The 25,009-nt window shown below is 37.1% G+C and overlaps 1 protein-coding gene across 4 annotated transcripts in view; it reads left to right on the top strand.

Moving 5' to 3' along the window:
- The window catches only part of CHST9 (carbohydrate sulfotransferase 9), a 241,549-nt gene that overhangs the window by 105,765 nt on the left and 110,775 nt on the right, over positions 1-25,009 (top strand). For 3 of the 4 annotated variants that reach the window (XM_077900327.1, XM_077900324.1, XM_077900328.1), the window contains one exon: positions 2,382-2,420. The exons of the other annotated variant lie outside the window; for it this stretch is intronic. In XM_077900327.1, the coding sequence (XP_077756453.1) occupies positions 2,382-2,420 (39 nt within the window). The remainder of the gene's footprint in view (positions 1-2,381; positions 2,421-25,009) is intronic. 4 annotated transcript variants of the gene reach the window in all.

Raw genomic sequence — 25,009 nt, 5'->3', positions numbered from 1 at the left:
AACTGGTGCAGCCACCCTGGAAAACTGTGTGGAGGTTCCTCAAAGAGTTAAAAATAGACCTGCCCTACGACCCAGCAATTGCACTGCTGGGGATTTACCCCAAAGATACAGATGCAGTGAAATGCCGGGACACCTGCACCCCGAGGTTTCTAGCAGCAATGTCCACAATAGCCAAACTGTGGAAGGAGCCTTGATGTCCATCGAAAGATGAATGGATAAAGAAGATGTGGTTTATGTATACAGTGGAATATTACTCAGCCATTAAAATGACAAATACCCACCATTTGCTTCGACGTGGATGGAACTGGAGGGTGTTATGCTGAGTGAAATAAGTCAATCGGAGAAGGACAAACATTATATGGTCTCATTCATTTGGGGAATATAAATAATAGTGAAAGGGAATAGAGGGGAAGGGAGAAGAAATGGGTAGGAAATATCAGAAAGGGAGACAGAACATGGAAGATTCCTAACTCTGGGAAATGAACTAGGGGTGGTGGAAGGGGAGGAGGATGGGGGGTGGGGGTGACTGGGTGGCGGGCACTGAGGGGGGCACTTGACGGGATGAGCCCTGGGTGTTATTCTGTATGTTGGCAAATTGAACACCAATAAAAAATAAATTTATTATTACAAAAAAAAAGATGCCACTTGCATCAATTAAGTAGATGCCAGTGCATTCTATACTTTTGGTGGCTGCATGAGAAAAACTGATACATTCTCCACCATATATTTTATGATTTTAAAAGACCAGAAGATCTAGTAGAAAAACTTGGATAAATTTTACACGCAGCTGGCATGTGGTGCATAAACTCTCAGTAATTAGCTGCATCTGTGAAACATTGAAAGCTGACTAGAACATGGTGGCCAGAAGGGTGCCATCATGAAACCAAAGCTCTCACCTCCACCATGGTGTTTCCACACACCAGCACCCTGGTACAGTGTCTTACCTAAACCTGTAACCACACTGAAGTGGCAGGTAGAAATGGGCCCCACCAGAAATGTGGGGTTTGCTCCTGCTCGGGCTATTGCCCTGTCTCATTCATTTACAAACTGCCAGATTTCATGAGCAAGAAGCCACTTCCTCAACCTCATCTTCCTCACCACTCACTACTCTTCAGGCTCTCACAGTGTCTCTTGTGTTTCCCGCCCCTGCTCTGCTAAACCTGCTCTCTCTCAATCTAACAAAAACCAAGTGAACCCAGAAGAGTCAGATGCTGTGGGTCCCCACCATACTTCCTAAAATTATCTGTGGCCCACAACTCCATGCTCTGTGGATCTCTGTGGATCTCTGCTTCTCTGCCTTCTAATGTCCTACATCACAAAATAGAAGTAGCACTTTTGTTCTCTTGGTCACTCTCCTCAGCCCAGTCTTGTGTGCCACCTGCCTTTGTGTTCCTATTCCCCGCTTCAGCCCCTGCCATCTTCTCAAGATGGACTTTTACCGCATTGTAATTTCAATTCAGTTCTTTCTCCCAAGCTCCTGTCCTGTAACACCTCAAACTCAGTTAAGTCTAAAACCGAACTCGTCATCTCCATGCCCCCATCACATTTTACCACTTCCCCCAAATTGTATCACCATGCCCAAAGTCACCTATAAAACCATTCATCTTGACTTTTCCTTTTTCCTTGAACTTTACATTTTGTAAATCCCTGGGCCTTCTAAGTTCTGCCTTCCTACCTCCCTACTCCTGTTGCCGTGCTCAGTGACCTCTTGCCTAAACTCTGGGATAGCCCTCTCCCCATGCAAAACTATAGTTACTAAAGCAAGCTCTAAACATGGCTCTTACTCAAATAGCCTTGTCCGACGTAGCCCATACTATTTCTTTTGATGAGAATCCACACTTTCCCTGCTTCAAATTTCCTAGATCACATGTATCTTTCAAGGTCCAGATCAAATATCATTTTCTCTATAACTTCGTGGACATCCCTTTATTTCTTAAAATGATCACTTCGTCCTCTCATCTTCTTTAAACATTTTGTACCTTTTGGGGCACATCCCATTTCATATTGTACTGTCTGTCCTTTATCTTCCCAAGTAGGTTGTAAAAGGCCTTGGTCTTATTTTATTCAGGTGTTTATCACCACAGTTCATTCTGTGGGGATTTGTACCTTGTAAGTTTATTGTTGAATAAATGACTCTTACTAACAAGATTTTTAAAACCCAGTAGCATATTTAATGCATCCTCATTTACTTTTGACTCACATAAATTGATTTGAGAGCATTTTTCAGCCCTTTAAACTGTGCCCAGTCATCTCTAGAAGCATGTTGGACACAGCTGAAGGAGTGATTGCATTTGGAAATTGCCATAAATTGTGGTTTCCTCTTAGTTATATCTTGTTCTAATGAACCCACTCTGCAACTGACCTGCCACTTCTCATTTCAGGGAGAGTGGAGAAGAAAAGAGAACAAAAAGCAACTCCAGGTAAGATTTGGACTAATTAGCTCCAATTATTTTCTTTCTTTACTTTCATCTTAAAAAAGAATCTATTTGCAGTTTAATATTCAAAACTCACATTAGAAAAGTAGTAATAGTTTATGGTCCTACAGTTGATTGATATTAAATTAATTAAAATAAGTTAATACGTTTAGCTTTTTCACTTTCACATCAGTCATGTCCTTCTCATTGTATCATTCTATTTGAAAGATGAGGTAGAATGTGATTTTTTTTCATCATTACCCATTAAAAAGTAAGTTTTAAGACCACCAACATTAAAAATTTCAAGTTATAGGGCAGCCTGGGTGGTTCAGTGGTTTAGCGCAGCCTGCAGCCCAGGGAGTGATCTGGAGACCCTGGATCGAGTCCCACGTCGGGCTCCCTGCATGGAGCCTGCTTCTCCCTCTGCCTGTGTCTCTGCCACTCTCTCTCTGTCTCTCTCTGTGTCTCTCATGAATAAATAAATAAAATCTTTTTAAAAAAATTTCAGGTTGTAAAAAAAAATAGATTGTAACGGTTGACAACCATTTTATTTTCCCAAATATCTGAGAATCTTAATTATTTTTCTTAAAACCACTTGTAGAGTTGGTGGTTTTCAGGACAGTTTTGACTACTTAACCAAAAAGAAGCTTTACATTTTGGAGAGGTTTTAAGAATTATTCCATTCCTAACTTCTAGTATATATCCAGAAGCAAATGATGTTTTAACACAGTGCCATTGTACATCGTAGGGGCTAATATATGCTGACTAATACAAAAATAAGTCTTTAAATTTCCATATTTTTATGACTTGGCTTTTAGCTGAAAGTCCTGTGGTAGGATAAAATTTCATTTACTGAGTAAGTCTTTGCATAAGGGCAATCTTCGAGCATCCAGTGCCTTAAAATTGCCAGTAATCCTAGAGAATTCTAATTTGGCATATACAGCTGTGCACCCCACCCTTCCCAAATATCTACCAACCCATTATTCTGTAACATGAAAGAACTACCAACATAAAGACACATTGTTCCCAACCACTATCTTCTTCTCACTGCATTTTTTTTGGTCTGGTAGCAAGACAAAATTTGTTTGTTTGTAATGTGTGTTTACAAACAATGTAGTCAATAGATAAGAATCTGAATTAATCAAAAATGTATAAACAACCTACTCCCCTGTCCCTTTTTTCCTTCCAACCTTATCATTCATCTCAGACAACTGAGTAATGTACTACCTGTATGACTTGCCTTTTATATGTTGTTTGCATTCTTTAAAAGCCTGATCGTTAATACAAAAAAAGTGTGAAGGCAAGAAAATGTCTGTTTTCCTCACAGATGTGATTACCTTCATAATTGCTCCTTGAGGAAAGATTATTTATACTGTTTCTAAAAGGTTGTTGTTATGATCCTATAGGTATTGCCTTAAAGAAACTTTATAGTTTGAGAGAAAGCTAAATTGGCCACAGTGGTAAACCAGATGCCTCTTTAAGTTTCCTCTCTACTCATGGACTCCAATATTCTGTGTAACCAAAGGTGACACAGAGAGCTAGAGACAAAGGCAAAACAAGAACTCTAGTTCCTTGACTCCTTATTCTTTCCAGTATCTCATCATCTTAACCTTTCTTTTCAAATCAAAGTGCGAGTTACTTTGGTACTGTGTTGAATTTCTAGCTTAATAAAATATTTTTCAAAAATCGCAAAATCTTTTTAAGGCAATGGGATCTTTGCAAGGAACACCAGTCACCAAGGTTATGAGGAAACTCCTTTTATTAATGGAGTTAATCTACCTCAACTGATTCACAGCTTGTCAGTGTGTCTGATTTTTATGAGAAAGTGAAAGAAACTTTCTATAAGAAAGTGAAGTCAAAGATAGCTAATGGACAGTGCTCAAATTATTGGAGAAGTTTTCGAGACCCCTTATTATTTCAAAGAACACAAATCCAGCCCTCACAAAATCTGTATTTGTAAAGGTAGTTTGAGTTTTTAAAATTGGGATCTATTCTTTGCCGGTGTAGTCATAAATATCACTACCTCCAGTTTATGATGCTAGTCTGAATATATGCATCTTTAGATATCAAGACTATCATGGGAATCCCTTCTACTGTCCTGCTAGGACTTCTTTATCATTTGTTGTCCATTCTGCTCAGATTCTATGTCCTACCTGCTGAATTAGACAATGCTCCCACACCCTCTTGTTTAGAGCAGGCCCATCTCCCAGCTAGGGAGATCAGTATTAGTTTCTGGACTCTTTCAATCTACTACATCTTGTTGCACTAATGATAGAAACCAATGAATATAGAAAAAAATAGTGTAGACAAAAATATGACCCATTGAAACAGGAACTTCTAGGACCCTCACTTTTTGATTGATAAGATTGGTTAATTCTTTGTTTATAGAATCTTGGACTAAGATGAAAGTTATGGAGGTAAGTTTTTATTCAGGATAAGAAATAACTTCCTAATAAGGAAACCTCTCTGGGACTGGAAAGAATGAGATTATGTTGGTAAAAGTGTACAGAGGTTAGGCCATCATCTGTAAGGAATGGTGATGAGACATTCATGAAGAGATTGATGAGATCATTCCTAAGATGTTTTCCAACTTTGTGTCTATGATTCTACTTACTATTATTACTTTAATGAAATGGCTCTACTTTGTGTATCTCAATCAACATGAACACATACACACACACACACACACACACACACAGTTCTAAATGGTTCACATTTCATTATATAACTAAGTGAATCATGTTCCAAAGCTTAAGCTAAGTTGGTTTGGATTGAGTTGCTCAGGAGAGCATATAGCCAATGGGGCTAAGACAATAGAATAATATATCTCTATAGTCAATTTAGCTTCTTTTGAGGAGAAAGTTGTTTCATCCTGGCTGTAGTTTCAAATATGATGTTATTTTTGATAAGCTAGGAATAAGTCACAAGATAATATGAATAACCTGGTAAGTTTAGTCATTGTGGAAAAATAATTCAAAGCATATGCCTCTCAACACTGAGCTCAGAAATCTGTGTCAAATTCATACAACACGGCCAACAATATCAAAGCTGAATTTGGTTATTTGAGTTGGTAAAGAATATTAAAAATATATGATGATATGATTATAAAGAGGCAAAACATCATCCCAATATCATCAATTATCTGTTTGCCCTTAAATTTTTCAAGGACCCAATTTCTTTACCAGAAAAACAAGAAAAAATGACCAGCTGTATTCCACAGATTTTATATAAAAACTCCATTGAATTTGAAGAACTTTAACGTATCAGAAGAAAGACCCCTTTTTGGATCAAGGAACTCTTGATATTAAAAAAAATACAGAATAAATAAAATCTTTTTAAAAATACAAAGAAAAATTCTCATAGAGAAATGCGCTTCATAAGTTATTATTTAGAAAAAGATATACTAATTAGAAGGCTTTCTAAGGTAGACTATAGAGACACCATCTGTTAAATATATATTGCTCCAGATTTTTCCAAGAAGGAGAACACTTTCAACTCTAGTTAAGTATTAAGTAAAGAAGAGTCCCAGTGGGCCATAGAATGGAGTATAGGTAGAGATGATAATGAGTATTGTAAAATGAAGTTGCATACTTTTCATTTATGACATTAGATCATCCCTAAAGTTGGAGAGATTTTATTCATTTGCATTATTTGTAAAACGTTACTGGTAAAGAAGAACAATGTTATTTCTTCTCAACTCAAAAAGTGAAATTTATTAACAAAAATTCAGCAATTGGTAGAGTATCTGCTTTGCGATCTTAGTCCCTTGCTTACTTTTTGACTCTGATTTTCCCTCCTTTGAAATGTCCTAAAACATCAAAAGCACCTCAGTTTTAAAACTTTTAATGCATATTTAACATGCAGTCATTTAAAGACTTCTTCTTCTTTAAGTTAAAGACTTAATAAATTCTTCCATCTGTATATTAATAGCATGTTCACTTTCTTGTGTTACTCATTTATTAAATGCAAATTTTCAAGTGGATTCTTACATAGCATTTTTTCTCCATACTATTACTATTTTTGCAGTGGTTTTTGCCTTGGTTCCTATACACCAACAAAAAAACCCTCAAAAATAAGTATGAGAAGACCTAATTTGTTCTTGTTTTAACTATGGATGGCCGGGCAGCCCAGGTGGCTCAGTGGTTTAGCGCTGCCTTCAGCCCAGGGCATGATCCTGGAGACCAGGATCGAGTCCCATGTCGGGCTCCTTGCATGGAGCCTGCTTCTCCCTCTGCCTGTGTCTCTGCCTCTGTGTGTGTGTGTGTGTGTCTCATAAATAAATAAACAAAATCTTTAAAAAAAATAATTATGAATGACCAACATTAAACTTATGAAGTTAGCAAGCAAATCATGTTGGGACAAATACATCTGAGTAAATTATCATTATTTAAAAGCCTATAATTTAAGAATAATGAGAATCATTTTTCCAGTTAGAATCAAGTCTGAAAATGTGTATCATCCTAACTTGTTTATAGCTTACAAAATGTCTGCTCACTCAACAATCTTATATTGAGTATTTGAAAGTTGCTTACAGAGTAGGTCTTAAAAGTTCTCATCATAAGAAAAAAAAATTGTAACTATGGGTGGTGACAGATGTTAACTAGATTTATGGTGATCATTTTGTAATGTATATAAGTATTAAATCATTATGTTATGCACCTGAAACTAATACAATGTTGTGTGCTAATTATATCTCAATTAAAAAAAAAAAAAGCTGGTCTTGACCCTATCTTATTTGGTGCCACAAAGTGGGCAGAGAAGGAATCTGACTAAGCATTTGTAGGTTGATATATTCGGTTTGCTGAACATTTTTGTAGTCCAGGCTTTGTGCTTGATATTGTAGATGTGATGGTGAATAAGATATAGCATTTATGTACTCAATTTGTTTACTTTCAGCTGGGGAAGAAAAGCAAGGACAGATGATTATAATACAGTGTGAAGAGTGCCTTTTAGAGAATTACTGGGTGTCATGAGGATGTCAAAGAAGACTTCATGGAAGGGAGGGAGGGGTGACTTGAGTTGATCTTTAAAGAAATTAGAGTTTACCAGGTAGAAAAGGGGAAGGGCTGGCTGTCCAGAGAGACAAAGACAAGAAAAGAACTTGGCCTATTGAAGTCAGTGGTTTAATAAGACCGGAGCACAGTTATAAGCAAACAAGAGGCAGGACACGCGGCCAGAAAAGTTGGCATGAGCCAAAATCAACAGAGGCCACTATGCCTAGTTGGGACTTTATTCAGTAGTTGTTGAAAGCTAATGAAGTGCAAGGATTTACCCGATCTATTTGCATTTTATAGAAATCCTTCCAGAGGAAGTATGGATTGGAAAGGAAATTCATTGGGGCAGGGAAATCAGGTTGGTATGCCACTTTAATTATTTAAGAATGAAAAGACGAAGGTCTGAGGTGTCTTTACTAAGACAGTGGCATCAGAGAGGGAGCTAGGGAAACAGAAAGAAGATATATATACAAAATAGAATCGGCCTGTCTGATTGGATACAGGAGGTAAAAGAGGATGACTCCTAGGTTTCCAGACAAAGAAATGAGATGAATAGTACATCTTGCTTCAGAAGAAGGAAGGATTGGTCAACCATGACAGATGGCACAGAGAAATCAAATAAAATAGGCACTGAAATATATCCATTGGAATTGGAGGAAAAATCTGTTGGTCACCAGGGAGAAATGATTTTTCAGGAGTTCTATAAATGCAATCTAGATAACAATGGGTTGAATGAGGGAGTTATAAACAAATGAACACAAATGCAGACCTGTTCTCTCAGAGAGTTTATCTGTGAAGGGGAAGGCAGAGAGACAGAGACGTAATCATGAAATCATCAAGTTAGGAAATTGATGTTTATTGAGGACCTGCTATTTCTGGCTCTGGGCTTGGTACCTTCTATTTTACCCTCCAAATGAGCTCGTAAGGCTTGTTTATGGTCAACATTTTAAAAATCAGAAAACTGAAATGTAAGGAAATCAATTAACTTGCCTTTGGCCCCCCATATTAACTGGTGGGGCCAGAAATGGAATTAAGACAGTGATTTGCTGGAACTAGTTGGTACTATCTGGGAGATAATTTGGAAAGAATGGTGGCCCACTTTTCTTCCCAGTTCAGTATCCAGTGAGCTCATGTAAGTAGCTTAAATTTGCCATGGTGGGAGTATTTACACCACAGACATTGACAGACATTACAAGCCAGGGTTGGTTGATTCATTTGTTCCCAGAGAGCAGGTTGTTACACACTGACAGTGCATGGCTGGATCTGGGTTCGTGTGAGAGCAAAGTCAAAGCAGTTCCTGCTGCCCTGCATGTGTGATCTGGCCAAGGTCACAGGTTAGCGAACAGAGAGCAAGAGTTGAGACTTGAATCCAGACCTGTAGCCCACATCCAGCCCAATACAGGCCTCAGGGCTTTTACTGAAAAGATAAGTGAAATATTCTTTCCTCATCTTCTATCCCCAGATGGCCCAGGTTGGTGTAAATGAAGGCTCATATTTATCTATCTTCCAGTTCTAAGGTACCAATTTTCTGCCTCGGCCTCCCAGGCAATCCATCTCTGGTGTGTTTGCTTTTTTAAAATAGCTTTCCTGAAGAACTGGCTCTCTGAACTATGTTAATGAATTCTGTTTTTAAAAAAATAACCAATTTTCTCTGGGTTTATGGTTTCACAACAATATTTATTATTGAGCAAAATAAAGTATCTTAGATGCATTTTTCCACCCACAAAATGGAAGACTTACATACAGGCTGTTCATTAAAAGAAGTCCTGAAGAGGTTATTTTTAAACAAACTTCATTTTCCAGCCAGTCAAATTTATGATAGAGAATGAATAACAACACAGCTGTGCCACATTATTTCGAAAATACCTTAAATGCCATTGTATAGCACTGCATTTAAAACAGTGCCTTGATGCAAACTAAACAAATCTGAAATGGTAAGTAGTTAATGGAGGAGAAATCACCATGTCTGACCACACAGTCAAAGTGCAAATATGAAAACATACCCCCGAACTTCTCTCCACGTGTTTAATCTGGGTTGCTATTATGGCATCTGGGGCAGGGTTTATTTGCACACAGTTGAGACTTGAAAATGGTTTCTCTAGGTGGCAAGGGAGAAGTATTCTATTTAGGGGCATCATAATAGATTTCAGCCTAAAGCAGCATACCTCCTGGTATAACTGAAAAAGAAACTTACCTGAGTTGATTCTCACAGGACATATATGTGTTGCTTTCACTGGGGTGAAGAAATGAAAAAGTTTGGTAAATTTGTTAGTCAAAAATTATTTCAAGCTTACATCTTAAATTAAATATTCTGTTTTAAAAAAGAAAAAAGCTATAAGGAATTCCCAATTAAAATGGAAAGTAACACAAATACAAATGGACTTTCAGATCTGATAGATCTCGTTCAGGCAGCACAGACCAAAGCAGGTCCCCACAAAGTTAGGCTCATGCTAGTTTGAATGTACTGTGGAAGTTGCATCAAAGGGCATTCTATGTGTATATATATATTAGTCAATGTCATAGTAATTAAATTTTAATCTGACGCGAATTGGGAATGAAGCATTCTAGGTAAGTGCGTATTTTGATTGCTAAAAATGGCACTTCTACTAACAAAGGATTAAAAATGCCCACAGAAATTGAAGATAGCTGATCCTCAGGCTTTCTTGTGAAAGGAGTCTTAAGTCGTGCCTGATTTTCCCACAGAGAAAACAATGAACTTGTATTTCTAACCAAGGAACAAATGCCCAACTTTTTTTTTCTTTTCATAGAAATGACCACAAACATTTTAATCAACTGTAAATGATATACTTGTACGCTGTGTAACTGAAAACCTTCTAAAGTGAATGTAAGTCATTTGAGCTGAGCAATACAGGAATCGATCACATAAACTGTCCTATTATTTCACTGCAAATTCCCAGATAAGAGGATTGGCAGGGTAGGAGGGAAGCCATGAGACTGTAAGGAAACAAGAAGGCCCTGAAGTCTGCTCACCCCATAAATGAGGTTATGACTTGAGTGGAAGAATTCTGAAAGGGGTGGAGCCTTAGTTAGCAAAGCAGGGGGTCAGGGGGGTTACACAGTGTGAGGAATATCAAGCACCAGGGGACTCTCAGAAGCAGCTGCATAACCTGACCAACTAATTCATACTGAGGGGCTAATGAATGGCCGTGAATTAATACATTAATTCATGATAGCATATTTAAATTTTGTTCAATGATATCATGGGTGTCTTGGCTTCCATTTGAACTATTTACAGGAGAGGGTGGCTCTAACAGTCCATGCCTTTGTTTAAACATCTTTGCCTTATTAGAAACCTCTCAGAATGTCTCTTGAATGCTATCTCTGCTTGCTTGTCTGTATTTGCTTACACATCTTCACTATGCCCTAGTTATTAGCATGACTATAAATCTCTAATATATTTCTCACTGCACAGAAACAACTGTATTTCTCAGCCAAATGTGATCCTTTCTTCCTTAAAAAGGTCCCTGAAATGCAATTCTACCCATGCCTTCTCCGAGAACATACAGCTCTAGGTTTCACTGATACATTGAGACAAACAAAACACCACATTAAATTTCATAATAATTTGTTTGCTTATTTGGTATTTTTTTCCTCTTCCCTCTTACCTTCCTCTAGACCAGCAAACCATTAGAAATATAATGCAAAGTATATGTGTAAATTTAAATTTTTGAGTAGCCACCTTTTAAAAACTAAAAAGAAATAGATGAGATTAATTTAATCATATTAAATATACTTAACATACAAATATACTTAACCAAGTATATTTAAAGTATTATCATTTCAAAATATGAACAATATAAAAAATTGTAAATAAAATGCTAGAAACAATGCATTTGCCAGACATGTGTATTACAATAGAAATTAATGGAGTACATGGCTATGGAGCCCTGCAGAGTGAGCCTTTCTCAGCAACATGCCTCATTCTGGAATGCCTTTTTTGGAGACTGATGTCTTTGCAGGTTCTGTTTGCTTCATTTCTAAGCTAGGTTTTAATGAAATTGAATAATGTAGTGAAAACAAAGACAGAAGGTGCCCTTGTGGTTCTGTTTTGCCCCTGGTGCCTCCCCCAGGGCCTGGAAGAAGCAGACTCTCAGGAAGTATTGGTTCAACAAACGAAGGAGCAAGTGGCTTTGTTAAACCATCAGACACAGAAAATGTCCCTGTGGGTTTCATGAGGAAAGAGGTCCCTAAGAATGATGGGAGAGAATCACAAAGATAGAACAGGAGAAAACCAGAGAAATGGAAATACATGAGAAGGGGATGAACACTCATGACTGTGCCTCTGAAAAAGCACAAAGAATTCTCTCCGTCCAACCCCAGAGCTGTAACCTTTCCTTATCCATAAATTATACTGAAAACCCTATTAATTCTGCATGTAAATTTCTGCATTCTAATTCAATTTGGAAGTAAAGTCATTCATTTATTCATTCATTTATTGGAGAACTATTAAAAGAATATTTATTATTTGCTACTCTGTGTCAAGGGCAAAGCACCAAAGTTATATTTGAGATGTGGAGAAATCTCAAGGATATAAAAAAATATATATATTTGATTTGATTATTGAGGGGAAATAGAGGATTCAATGGTATTTTCTGAATTTTGCCTTTAGATCCATGATTGATGAATCTTGATTGCCCTGGAATAAGCCTATTTGCCTGAAGAGATAATGAATATTACCTTTTCAGTGTCACTGCAGCATTATAAACAAAGAACAAAAATCACTCTCTCTCTCTCCTTTTTTTTTTTTTTTTGTAATTCTGTCATTACACTGTCGATTTTCAGTATTCTGCTATGATTTTTAAAATATGTATGTAAGTACAAGGAAAATTATTTGCATACAGCATTTCTATCCTGCTTGCCTATGTGCTCATGGAAATGGGAGTCAACATTTAGAAGTGATTTGGGGACTGGACTGAGAAGAGATTACAGGGTTTCATTCACATTTATCTCATACGTTTAGTGCAATTCTTTGTTGCATCTCTTTTAATTGCAATCAACACGTTTATCAGTAACTCATTTGCCATTAATATAGGGGCCTCTAAGTTTTAGAAAATAATAGGATATGAGTGACGATTTCTCCATTTTGTCAAGGAATGTTTGATTATTTTTTTTATTGCAAAGCGAACCGAACAAGTGTTTGCATGCCTTCCTCGTGTTTGCAGCTAGCCAGGCCATGTCAGCAGTGAACAGTAGTGGTCATTGTGTGCCAGTGGGACAGATGTGCATTGACTTCCTGGGAATTTTTAGGACATTTATGAAAAGTCAAGCGATAGCATTCAAAGTATCCTTAATCAACATGTGTGTAGCACTACTTCTATAAGGTTAAAATAAATGCATCATATTAAAAATATGTAACTTCTACTTAATTCATATGTAATTATAGTTTTTAAAATATTAATAAATGACATTAAAAATCATTACAGTGATTTATCTAAAACAATTTTTGGCCGAAAGTACCAAACATGCAAAAAGTTATGACTATATAATTTATTATGATTTTTAAATGTTTTTTATTGAAGTATAGTTGACACACAGTATTACATTAGTTCCAGGGGGGCAACATAATGATTCAACAAGTGTATATGTTATGCTGTGTTTACCAAAACTGTCAGTACCATCTGTCAATGTTATTGCAATACCGTTGACTATAGTTGCTATGCTGTACCTTTTATCCTTGTGACTTACTCATTCCATGACTGGAATATTATGATATTTTTGATTTTTGAATAAATGGAAGAGTTAGCATCTTTGTTCTTTATTTAACCTGATGCCAATGTGCAGAATATTTTTTGAAAAGTAAAATGTAAATTCACTACTAAAAATTAACTTTCTGGCATTTGTTAAGAAAATAAGAAAAAATCATTTTCCTCCTCCATATGAGGAAGAAAATTGAAAGACAGAGAACCAATTGAATACTTTTTAACTTTATAGCAGAAGTCTTTAAGTAACAACTTCCTAACACAACTGGATTAGTTCCTGGTTCCACGTTCAAGTACCAGTAATGTCCTTTTCTTAGTGTTCTGATTATAATTGCAGTATTTGAATTTCACTGAACTTTTCAGAAAGCATTTTAAGTTGGCAGTAGTCAGAGTCTTTGAGAGATTTTAAAAATCAAACAAACAAAACTAAATGGCCTGAAAGATGGATTCCATTACCTCTTGTTTTTCAGTTAGGTATAGTGATTGTTGGCAGAAATAGATAAAGCAAACAGATGCCTGGGGTCACATTGCATTTTTTTTTCTTTTCTCTCCAAAGAGTATCACATTGGGTCCAGTATCCACACAGTAGGATCTAGTACAGTGTAACTTAGGCATCATACTCTTTCAACTAGTAAGTTTTCAACTATAACATTATAACTCATAAAATAATGTCAAAGGAAGATCTTTGTTCTGTGTGAAAAATAAAAGATTTGCCTATAAGATGGCATATAGGGCTGAACTTTTAATTTGTATTTGCTGATAGAAATGTAAACACCAAGGCTAAGATGTCACTACTTTAGATTTTTTTTTTGACATTTGACTTCAGAATTTGCATAAGTAGTATGATACAGTACAGTTTAGTACTCAGAATGACACCATAATCAGTACGCTTTAATAGAGGGCCTGTGTAAAGGACAGACACACGTGTAGATCTCTGGAGAAGATCTACATACTTCAGGGATGTAACTTAAAGGTGAAATAATTCAGAGCTTCATAAACCATCAGAAGCAAAGCAGCTGTTTATCAACTCTCCACTCCCCCGCCCTCAGCCCCTGGTGAGTTCTAGGGATCAGCTGTGCAATATGGTACCCATCCTAAACAATACTACTGTATTGTACACTTATAAATTTGCTAAAAGGGTAGATTCATGTTAACTAACCTTACTACAATAAAATAAAATTTTAAATTAATTAATTAAAGGAAACAGTCAAGTTTTATATAGCAGGAAGCATTGACTAACTAACTATAGGTAGAATTACACTAACAAGGTAACCAAAATGTCAAAACTGATCATACGATGGTCCAGACCTTTGCTCAGGTCCAGACCTTTGCTCAGGTTTGGAAAATACTGGTGTCACTCAGTAGTTGGGGAATTTTGAGACCACTTGGCTCCATCTGAAGTAGTGAGAAATATGATCTTAAGAGAAGCTTTTCCATTTTTCTGTATGTTTAAAAATTTTCGTAATTAAATGTCAGAAGACTAAAGAAAAGCATGGCAACTGTGCCTTTGTTTTCCCTCCTGTTGAAACCCTACAATGCAACTCTAGTCACATCATATTTCCAGAAGTGGCTATTGGGTTGGGCAGTCAGATCATGTCTTCCAAACAGTTCAGACAAGCAGAGGGAGAAAGGTTTCTTCCCTCTTTTTTTTCCCCCTGAAACTGGAGAGAAAGAAGAAATGAAATCCAGTCTACTTCAGCTTTGGGAACTTACCTAGAAAAGAAAATTTCCTACTTCTTCTATGCCCTTCAGACTAGCTGATGCTGCTTCTTGTCCTCTTTTCACCAACTTGAACCCTCCAGTACACATACTCAGTCTGCATTCATAATTATATCATATACACTGTTACACTGCCATGAAGTATATGCACTTTTGAATTCTGCCTATGAATTTTGCACATTTTTATGTTCAACTTTTTTTAAGATTTTATTTATTCATGAAAGAGAGAGAAAGAGAGAGAGAGAGAGGCAGAGACGGGCAGAGGGAAAAGCAGGCTCCATGCAAGGAGCCTGATGTGGGACTCGATCCTGGATCCCAGGATCATGCCCTGAGCCAAAGGCAGACACTCAACTGCTGAGCCACCCAGGCATCTCTATTTTTAACTTTTTAACTGGTTTTTCAAATTATAAATAATCTGCTTCAGTAGGCTCATGTTTTTCTTTTCTTTTTTTCCAGTTGGTCATTATCCATAAGTAAAGATAGAATTAAATACTGGGATACCACTTTAGGTAGAGTGGGTAAGGGAAGATCTCTCTCAGGAGCTGATATTTGAACTGAATCATGAGTGATGTGAAGGAATGAGTGTCACGAGCAAATCTGACAGAAGAAGGAATGGCAAGTACAAAGGCCCTAAAACAGAATAAGCTTGGTGGATTGAAAAAAACAGAAGGAAAGTCAGCAGGACTGGAGCAGAGTGAACAAGGGTGAATATGTAGGCAGTGCCTAGATTATGTGGAGCCATATAGACTGTAGTAAAGAGTTTCAATCATCTGATGAGCACAATAGAAAATCACTGCAGAATTTTATTCAAGGAAATGAAATGATTTTTTTTTTAAGCACTCTAGCTTGGGAAGGGTTCTAGCGGAAAGAAAGTGGAAGTGGAGAGAACATTTCCAGAGTTATTAAAGGAAGCCAGGAGAAAAATGAAGTGGTCTAGAATGGGGTAGTTTCCATGGAAGTAATGACACACTATCAGATTTAGGATGTATTTTTGAGAAAGAAATGACAGTGAATACTGATAGGTTGGATGTGGGTGGCTAAAAGAGGGATAAAGAATGGCTCCAGGTTTTTGGCTTGATCAAGCTGGTAATAATACTATTAGCAGGGATGTGACCAATCATGAGAGGACCAATTTGGAGAGCTGGGGATAAGAGGAGATTTCTATTTTAGATACGTTAAATTTGAGATGTCTATTACCTACCTAAGCAGAGTCACTTCTTGGAGTTCTACTGCAGTGATCTAGGCGAGAAATAATAGTGGCCTGAAGTAAGGAAGTGACAGTGGGGCTTGGGGAAGGTGATGAATTCGAGAAATCTTTGAAGAAAGCATAAACAGGAACTTGATTATTAATGACAAGTGAGCCATGAGGGAATGCAGGAGGAATTCCAAGGCCTCTGATTTTGATGACTGAGTGGTGCCCAAGGGGGAGAACTGGGGGAGAAGTGTGATTGGCAGAGAAGAGGAGAACTTCATATTTAAGTAGGTATGGTTTTAGTGCTTACAGGAGACCCAAAGGCATGTGCACTGAACACATTTTTATTTGAGACTGGAGCTCAAGTGAGAGACCCGTTTAGAGACTTGGGAGTCAGTGTTGTAAATATACTTGTTATCAATGTCAACAAGGTAGATGAGATTACTAACAGCTAGTAGTGCAAAAACGTAAAGAGATTGTGTTTCGGATGAAAAGAAAAGGCTTGACGTGGATCATAGTGGTTAGCAAAACAATTCCAAAAATGCAGAGAAGGGAGAGAATACTATAAATCAGATACATCCTTTCAAGCTCCTTTTCAGCCAAAATACAATGAGTCAGTATTGGACATGAGTGTAAGTCTCGTATCCAAAGAGTAAAACCTACGACCATAAAACAGGACGATAAAGAATTTAGAAATTGAGACTTTGATTTTGAATTCTTAGGTAGCTCCATACACACTGTTGGTGGGAATACAAAGTGTTGTAGCCATTGTGGAAGAAGAGTATGAGGTTTCTCAAAAACTTAAAAAATGGAAGCACTGCATAATTCAGCAAATCTCACTTCTGGATATTTATCCAAAGGAATTGAAATCAGGATCTGGAAGAGATATTTTACACTCCCATGTTCACTGCAGCTCTAGTCATGATAGGCAAGATATGAAAAGAACTTGAATGTTCATTGAAAGATGAGTGGATAAAGAAAATGTGATGTATATATCACATACATGTGAAAATGTGATATGTATATATCACATACATACAATGGAATACTAGTCAGCCTTTAAAAAGAAGGGAATTCTAGAACATTCAGCAACATGGATGAACCTTGATGATATTAAGTGAAATAAGCCGGACCCAAAAAAAACAAGTATTGTATGATTCCACTGACATTAGGTGTCTAAAATAGTCATAGAATCAGAGTGGAATGGTGGTTACCTGGCAGTAGGGGAAGGGGAAAAATAGAAAGTCTCTAATCAATGAGCATATAAGTTTCAGTCAAGCAAGATGAATATGCGCTACAGTTCTGCAGTCTAACATTGTACATATAGGCAATAGTAATATATTGTACACTTAAGCATTTAAGAGGGATGGTCTTTGTATTTGCAGATGATATTCAGGTTGAACAATTGTCTTCCAGGCAATTGAGGTCAGCAGAAGACAAGCAGGAAATGATAGAGGCTGACCCCATAACCAGGCTGCAAGGAGGGTGCCGGACATCCAAATAAACCCAGTTCTTGTCGCTCTAAAATCAGTGAACACTCCCTGCCCCACAACTGCCTCTCTAGAATGATAGAAGGTCTGTGTCTGGGAGGACCCTAGAAAGTATTTGGTTCTAATTATCTTTTTACAAACATATTGAATGAAGCTATGAGACGGTAGCTTATTAAAAGTCACACCACCTGCTTTTGGGTGCAGCCTGTGAGGATATTGGAAGCATTCCTGTTGGGCTTGGATACTATTTATAGGACTTTTTTCAAAAGAAATGAAACCAATCTCATGTATGCCCTCTGAACGCCTAGTGTCCGAATCTACTCCTGGAGAGGGTGGTGTGTAAAGGTTAAGAGTTCTGGCCATAGTCTCAGACTCCCAGGGCTAGAGTCCCTGCTCTGTACTTCCAGAGTCATATGACCTCAGCCTCAATTGACTTACTCCCCTTATTTGTCAAATGGAGATAATACGAGTATTATCTCACAGAGTTGTAATGAGGATTGAGTGAAGTAATACCTGTCAAGCCCTGGGCCTAAGCCTTAGCTCATGGTATGTTAATAATAAATTTTAGCAATCTTTTTTTTTTTTTTTAGCAATCTTTTTTATTACCCTTGATATTACTTTATATTACTTGCCCCGTCCTTTAGCATTTAGGATGGAAACGTTAATAACAGACACCCAGAGGTTTGTTTTCCTGGCATGTAGTGGGAATAAAACAAGTGTTTGTTCAGACAGTGGCAAAGAAAGGGAAAAGAAAGCAGAACGTGAGTGGGGGAGAGCTTGGTGCTGGAAGATCTGTCTTCATTGTCTGGCTCATATTCTGAAACATGGAAATGTAGAAGGTATTTGTATTATTGATATTACCCATTTCTTTGATCTGTGAAATAGGCAACCAGCATTTTTCACATAGTATAGGAAAGATCAAGAAGGAAGGGGTGTGTGTCTGTGTGTTTTAAGCATGGCAGACAATTATGGAGGTTTGCCCACTGTTTTCACTGCTTACCCCGATTCCTTGTACCTCATAGGTTGTCCAGTGGAGTGTGTCTGTGTGCTAGTCAGAGGCACAGAGAGGACGGAGACAAAGGGCTTTCCCTAGTGAGCTTGCATGTGGCAGAACCAGGTGACACGAAGTATTTAGATAACGACAAAAGCCTCTACGGATCATGTGGTATAAGGCTTAGGAGCCTGGACCCCATAGCCAGATCCCTCCTGAGTTTGGTTTCAGCACTTGGCAACTTTGCACAATTTACTATAATTTTATGAAAAGGATAACCACTTGAGATCTCGAACATTTTTATGAATGTCATATAAAGTCATAGGAATCTTTTTTTTTTTAAGATTTTATTTATTTATTCATGATAGTTACACAGAGAGAGACAGAGAGGCAGAGACACAGGCAGAGGGAGAAGCAGGCTCCATGCAGGGAGCCCAACGTGGGATTCGATCCTGGGTCTCCAGGATCGTGCCCCGGGCCAAAGGCAGGCGCCAAACCGCTGCGCCACCCAGGGATCCCAAGTCATAGGAATCTTAATACCGTTCTAATTTGCTTCTCAAAGGAATCAATACAACATAAACAGGAATGTGAATAGGAAAAATACAATGTAAATAGGAAAAGCATGGTGACTGCATGATAACGAAAGCCGATTGATTGATTGATTGCCCCATTTGCTAGAATCTCAAAGCTGAAATGAACATTAAGACATTTTGTAGATGAGAGAATTAGGACCCAGGGAGGCTGGGTTCATTGGTTTCCCCACAGATAAATGTAGAATCAGACCGGCCCATTTTCAGTGCTGTTCTGACTTCAGAGACTGCTGCTTGGGCTAGCCTTCTCAGCACCTCACTGAATATGATCTGTACTCCGTTTTCTACAAAGCATGCCATAAAGTGTGGGATCCCATGCCCAGGGATCCTGGCACGGGCACAGGTGCACTCAGCAGCCCGCAGTGCATAGAGGCTGCTCCAGCGAGAATGCAGCTCTATGAAAAAAGGGCACTGAATATGCACAGTGAAACTGGATCTTGCCCTGTTTCTCTTTTTCATTTGTATTTCCTTTCAGTTAATTTTGTTAACTAACTAAAAATTAGTTAACCAAGTGTGAAATCTTTAGAAAAATGAAATATGTGGGTTTACTCCTATGGTCTTTACATTTGTACTTATGTTAATTAAATAATCCATTATTTATAATAATGCTTCCAAAAGCGTATTGAAATGAGAACTGTTTTATATGAAGGAGGCTTTAAATCTCAAACCACATTTATAGTCAAGTGATTGCAATAATTATTTTTTGAAACCAGATCATTTAAAAATGAAATAGCTATTTTTGAAAGTATATAAAACTGATGTCCCGTGTATGAACATCTTGCACAATTTAACATTATTTTATTGAAGGGATACCCATTTGAGATCTTAACCTTTTTTATGAATTCTTTATAAAGTCATAGAAATCTTAATGCCTTTCTAATTTGCTTCTAAAAGAAAATAATTTGGAAAATGCCAGCGAAAGAAGCATAGAAAGCATTTAACATAAACTAAAATCATTAATACTTAATGGAAAAACATAGTAATCCATTCTAAGGCATTTTAAAACAGCTACTATAAGATGATCATCCCTTCTAGGAGGCTAGAAAGTTCTTCAAAACTGGTGCTTCCAGTCTTATTCAAAGACAGACTTGATGGAAATAGAACCTGTAAGACCCAAGGATTAGAAGGAAGTGTATGGGGAGGTTCAAATGCCTTCAGTATCATTGCTATGTGTCATCACAGATTTCCACCAAGCTTGCTCTTGCCCTTGGTTCCCCATGGGACTGTTGGGTCAGAGGTTCTTCTGTGTTTGCTGGAGAGTAGGGATGCCCTTTCAGAGTTTCTTCAATTTCAGAATAGCAAAATTTAGTTCTGCAAATAGTTGGCAATGTCAGTTAGCCAAATTTGTCTGCAGAAGTCCTTTTTGTTTTGAACCAGTGAGGCCCAAAGACAAGAAATACTTGGGTTAACTTAATGAAACCAAAATCACAGGGTCCTTGTTCACAAATTTCTAAGAGTATTTCATCATTTTCTGTCTTGTTTTCTCTTATGTTACTATGTTCTGTTGATGACCACTCTTGAGCTATCTCAAGCCTCCTTCCTGGGTGGCCGCACAACCACAGCCTTCTCTGTCCCAAGGCTCATAGGAGAGAAGGAAAGAATACTGGTGGGGTAGATTTGGAGGCAGAATTTTGGAGCCAAATCCTTGTTCTACCTCTAGCTTTATAATTTTGGGTAACACCTAAACTCACTATCTCTTTCTCCTTCTCTCTCCATCTAAAATATATATATTTTTTAATTTTAGCAAAGTGATGTATACGCAGTTAAAGTATTTGATACAACAAAAAATTTTTTGTTCTGATACAACAGAAGTTTTTCTTTTTTTAACTAGCTTTCTCTTAAATGATTTGCCTAGTTAAGCAACACTCTCCCTTCCCTAGATGTGCCCCACTGACCACTGCTCACAACCAGCTGAACACTGGGGCCTCTGAGGCTGCCTCTCTAACCTACCTGTAAACTTCTGACACCACCCCCTCCCCTCATGGGGATATATGTGGATCAGGAGTCAATTGTGTTTCTAAACCTGCTGTGTCAATTATACTTGTTTGTATAGTTATTCAATGCAGTTATAAAATATGTAAACCAAGGACATATGGGTACATAAAAGAATTGCTATTTCTATAAAAAATGCTCTGGAAAGACTCAATAATGTTGAGTCATTAAAAATAAAATGCTATAGAATAAGGTGTGAATATAATGGTTAAATATTAGGAAAAGACTCAAATCTCAAAGGATTTTGTTTTGTGTCTTCAAGTTCTCAATACACTTTAATGGAATTGAAACTAGAAAATATAGATGATATGGGCATGGCTTATGTAAAAAAAAGTATAGAACTGGAAATATGTAGTTATATTCTATATGCAGAAATCTAGGTCATGTTCCCATGAAATTCTTCTGGTATTAATTTTTTTTCTTTTTCAAATTTTTATTTAAATTCTAATGAGTTAACATATAGTGAAATATTGGTTTCAGGAATAGAATTTAGTGATTTGTCACTTACATATAACACCTGGTGCTCATCGTAAGTCTGGTATTAAATTAGATAAAGTTCACATAAAATGCTAGCAGAATGTCTGATATTTTTTTTGCATGTCTGATATTTAATAAGGATTCAGTACATCCTAGATATTATTGTGGTTATTACTAATTTAATAATTGTGCATCCAAGTAATTTTAGAAGAAAACAGAAAAGAAGGTAAAGTTAGACCAAATTAATATTTCAAAAGAAGATATTGGGATAAATTTTCAAATCCAACAACAAAATGTTAGACAGCAGAGAACCTAAACTTCACTGTGATTATTTTTGTATCGGAACACCAGTATGTAAAATTAAGGGTATTGATAATCGCATTTCTGCAAGGTTTAGTTGGAGGGGAAAAAAATCTGATTCATTCATGAAGTGTAACCCTATTTAAGTTTTAATAACAAATTGCCACGCAGTCTTAGGAAACTGTCCAATATTTTCCTACCTTTCCTTTTACTCTGTTAGGTAAGGATGATGGTAAACAACACAATTAGTTTCTCACTGTGGCCAGAGGAATTATGTTGAGAACAGTGCATTGTGGTTATATTTGTGTTCTCTCTCGAGTGTGAGCTCTCTTTGGCTCGGTGTGCTATTTATGATACACGGAGCCCTCAAACCCTGAGGAAAAAGATTGGTGAAATGCTTTTTTTTTTTTAAGATTGATTTCCCGTCAGGCCTATTCACTTAGTGTGGTGCTTATGCCAAGTTTCAACAGGTGAAACGTGCTTTACTACCAACACCAAAAATGACTCAGAAGAAAGTCATGTGGTGACAGGGAAGATCTTTCATTAGATTGTCTCTACTACTAAATTAAGCCTTCAATATCGTAATCCATCTTATAAGTACAATATAAGTACATGTACACTGGATGTGAGGTTTAAACTCTTATTAATTTTAGGGGCTGTGGCCAAAACCCAATTAATTTCTGCTACGTGAAACAAGCCTGAATGCTGACATTTAATGTCATTTTCACAGCTGATGGTGTAAGCATATTCATAGTTATTTAATATATGATCATATAGCAAGGAAGTCAGTCTACATTGATTGTATGGACTGAGCCCAATATCCGAGGTAGTCATTACATTAAGAAATATATAGGAATAGCAATGATTTAGAAGATATAGCCTTTATCTTTTTTTTTTTTTTTAAAGATTTTATTTATTTATTCATGATAGTCACAGAGAGAGAGAGAGAGAGAGAGGCAGAGACACAGGCAGAGGGAGAAGCGGGCTCCACGCACCGGGAGCCCGACGTGGGATTCGATCCCGAGTCTCCAGGATCGCGCCCTGGGCCAAAGGCAGGCGCCAAACCGCTGCGCCACCCAGGGATCCCTAGCCTTTATCTTTAAAAACTATACACACTATTAACATTATTGAGTGGTGAAGGAGGATGCTTTCTTTTATGAGACAATTCATTAACTTAAAATAAGTTAGTAACTTGGGCAGCCTGGGTGGCTCAGCGGTTTAGCGCCTGCCTTCAGCCCAGGGTGTGATCCTGGAGACCCGGGATCGAGTCCCACATCGGACTCCCTGCATGGAGCCTGCTTCTCCCTCTGCCTGTGTTGCTGCCTCTCTCTCTCTCTCTCTGTCTCTCGTGAATAAACAAATAAAATCTTTTAAAAAGAGAGAGAAAAATTGGCAGACCGTGGTTTCCTGGGGCTGGGAGGAGAGAGGGGAACTGGGAGCTGGTATAGAGTTTCATTCATGCAGCATGAACAAGTTCTAGAGATCTGCTGCACTATATTGTGCTTTATAGTAAACTGTACTGTACTGTACACTTTAAATTTTGTTAAGAGGATAGGTCTCCTGTCTGTTTTTTACCACAATACATTAAAAAAAAGGAATAAAAGAAATCGGCAGATGACCTTGCACAGCCTATATATTTGAGTGATCGTGGAGATGGGGAAAAGAACCTGTCGTGTTTACATTTTTTAAGTAAATGATTTGATCGTTATAAGCCAGAACTTAAAAGCAAAACCTGATGAGAACAATTCCTCATGCAATCAATAAGCAACTTACCAGAATATCATAAGAGATAAAGGAGCAGCCACATTTAACTTTTCGAATAGTCATTTTTTCTACATCAATTTGATTTCCTCCCATGGTTATGTAACAGATTATATAAACAATGAAAATATGCTGAATAAAATCAGTTTTGTATGGAGGAAGATTCTGGGTTCTAGCCTAAACAATATTTTCTCACCAAGCCTTGAAAGTGTGATCCCAATCATGCTACTGTTACATGGGTGAACAAGTAAATATAGAGTTGCAATTACATCAAAGTGGATTGAAGCAGCGGATTACATATCAAGTTCCAGCCCATGGGGATCAGTTGTACTGTAAGGCCTATAACTTATTGATGAACTATACAAATGACTTATAAATGCCTTCATCCAAAATGCAGAAATTTCTAAATCAAGTGGAGCTGCTTATACCAGGAAACTCATGACAATGCAATTCAGAATGCCCTTGGATATATTTTTTAAATTATTCTAAAGGCAAAATACTATTTAATTGACATAAGTATAAACTGTGTATTTTAGCGCAAATGGCATTAGTGAAAGATTGGTTAAAAAGGTAAATACCTATAGGACCTTTGTTGCCAGTAGAATTAGAAAATGAGTATCATAAATGAGTTACATTGATAGGAAGTTATTTGAATGGCACAGTATAGCAAACAGATTTACTCCTATCACTGCTTACACCTTACCATTCTTAAGTACTTGTTCAAGTTATTATCAACATACTTTGAAAGGGATATTTTTAAAAAGACAGCATACAGAGAGCAGAACATGATGTATACATGTATCCAATATAAGATATATATTAATACATAGTTTGGCATGTAATATATTATATATAATATATAAATAATATGGTTTAGCATGTAATATTAATTTTTATGTAAATTATACTATATATCAAAATCATATATTATGTAAAAATGTGATATGGAATACAGTATATAATATGCATTGTATATTATATATGTATAATGTGTTATTTAAGGAAGAATTGGAACTATGTAGTCTAGAAAACAGAAATCTAGAGTCATATAATTATCCATCTTGAAGCTCCCTAGAATTGTTTTCCGAATGAGTTGAGACTCTCCTCTCCCCATAGATGACTAAGCCAGAAGGAATTTACTATGTTACATTTAGCAACTTCATCTGGCAGAAAGAGGTCCTTCTTGATTATCAGGATGAAAAATCATTGGCTCAAGGAAAACTCAAAGATTTTTCTCTTAGATCTCCTTACTACAAAACAAACGAACATTAGTTCTGGATGATTTAATATCCATGGGATCACTTCCCTCAAAGAGCCCTTTTTCTTTCATCCTAGATTTTAGTTCATTTACTCTTCCAAGCTTCACAGA

This window comes from Canis aureus, chromosome 6 (assembly GCF_053574225.1).
Source record: "Canis aureus isolate CA01 chromosome 6, VMU_Caureus_v.1.0, whole genome shotgun sequence".
Taxonomy (NCBI): Eukaryota; Metazoa; Chordata; class Mammalia; order Carnivora; family Canidae; genus Canis; species Canis aureus.
Note: the sequence above shows the minus strand (reverse complement) of the source record. Positions and strands in the feature narration are given on the sequence as shown.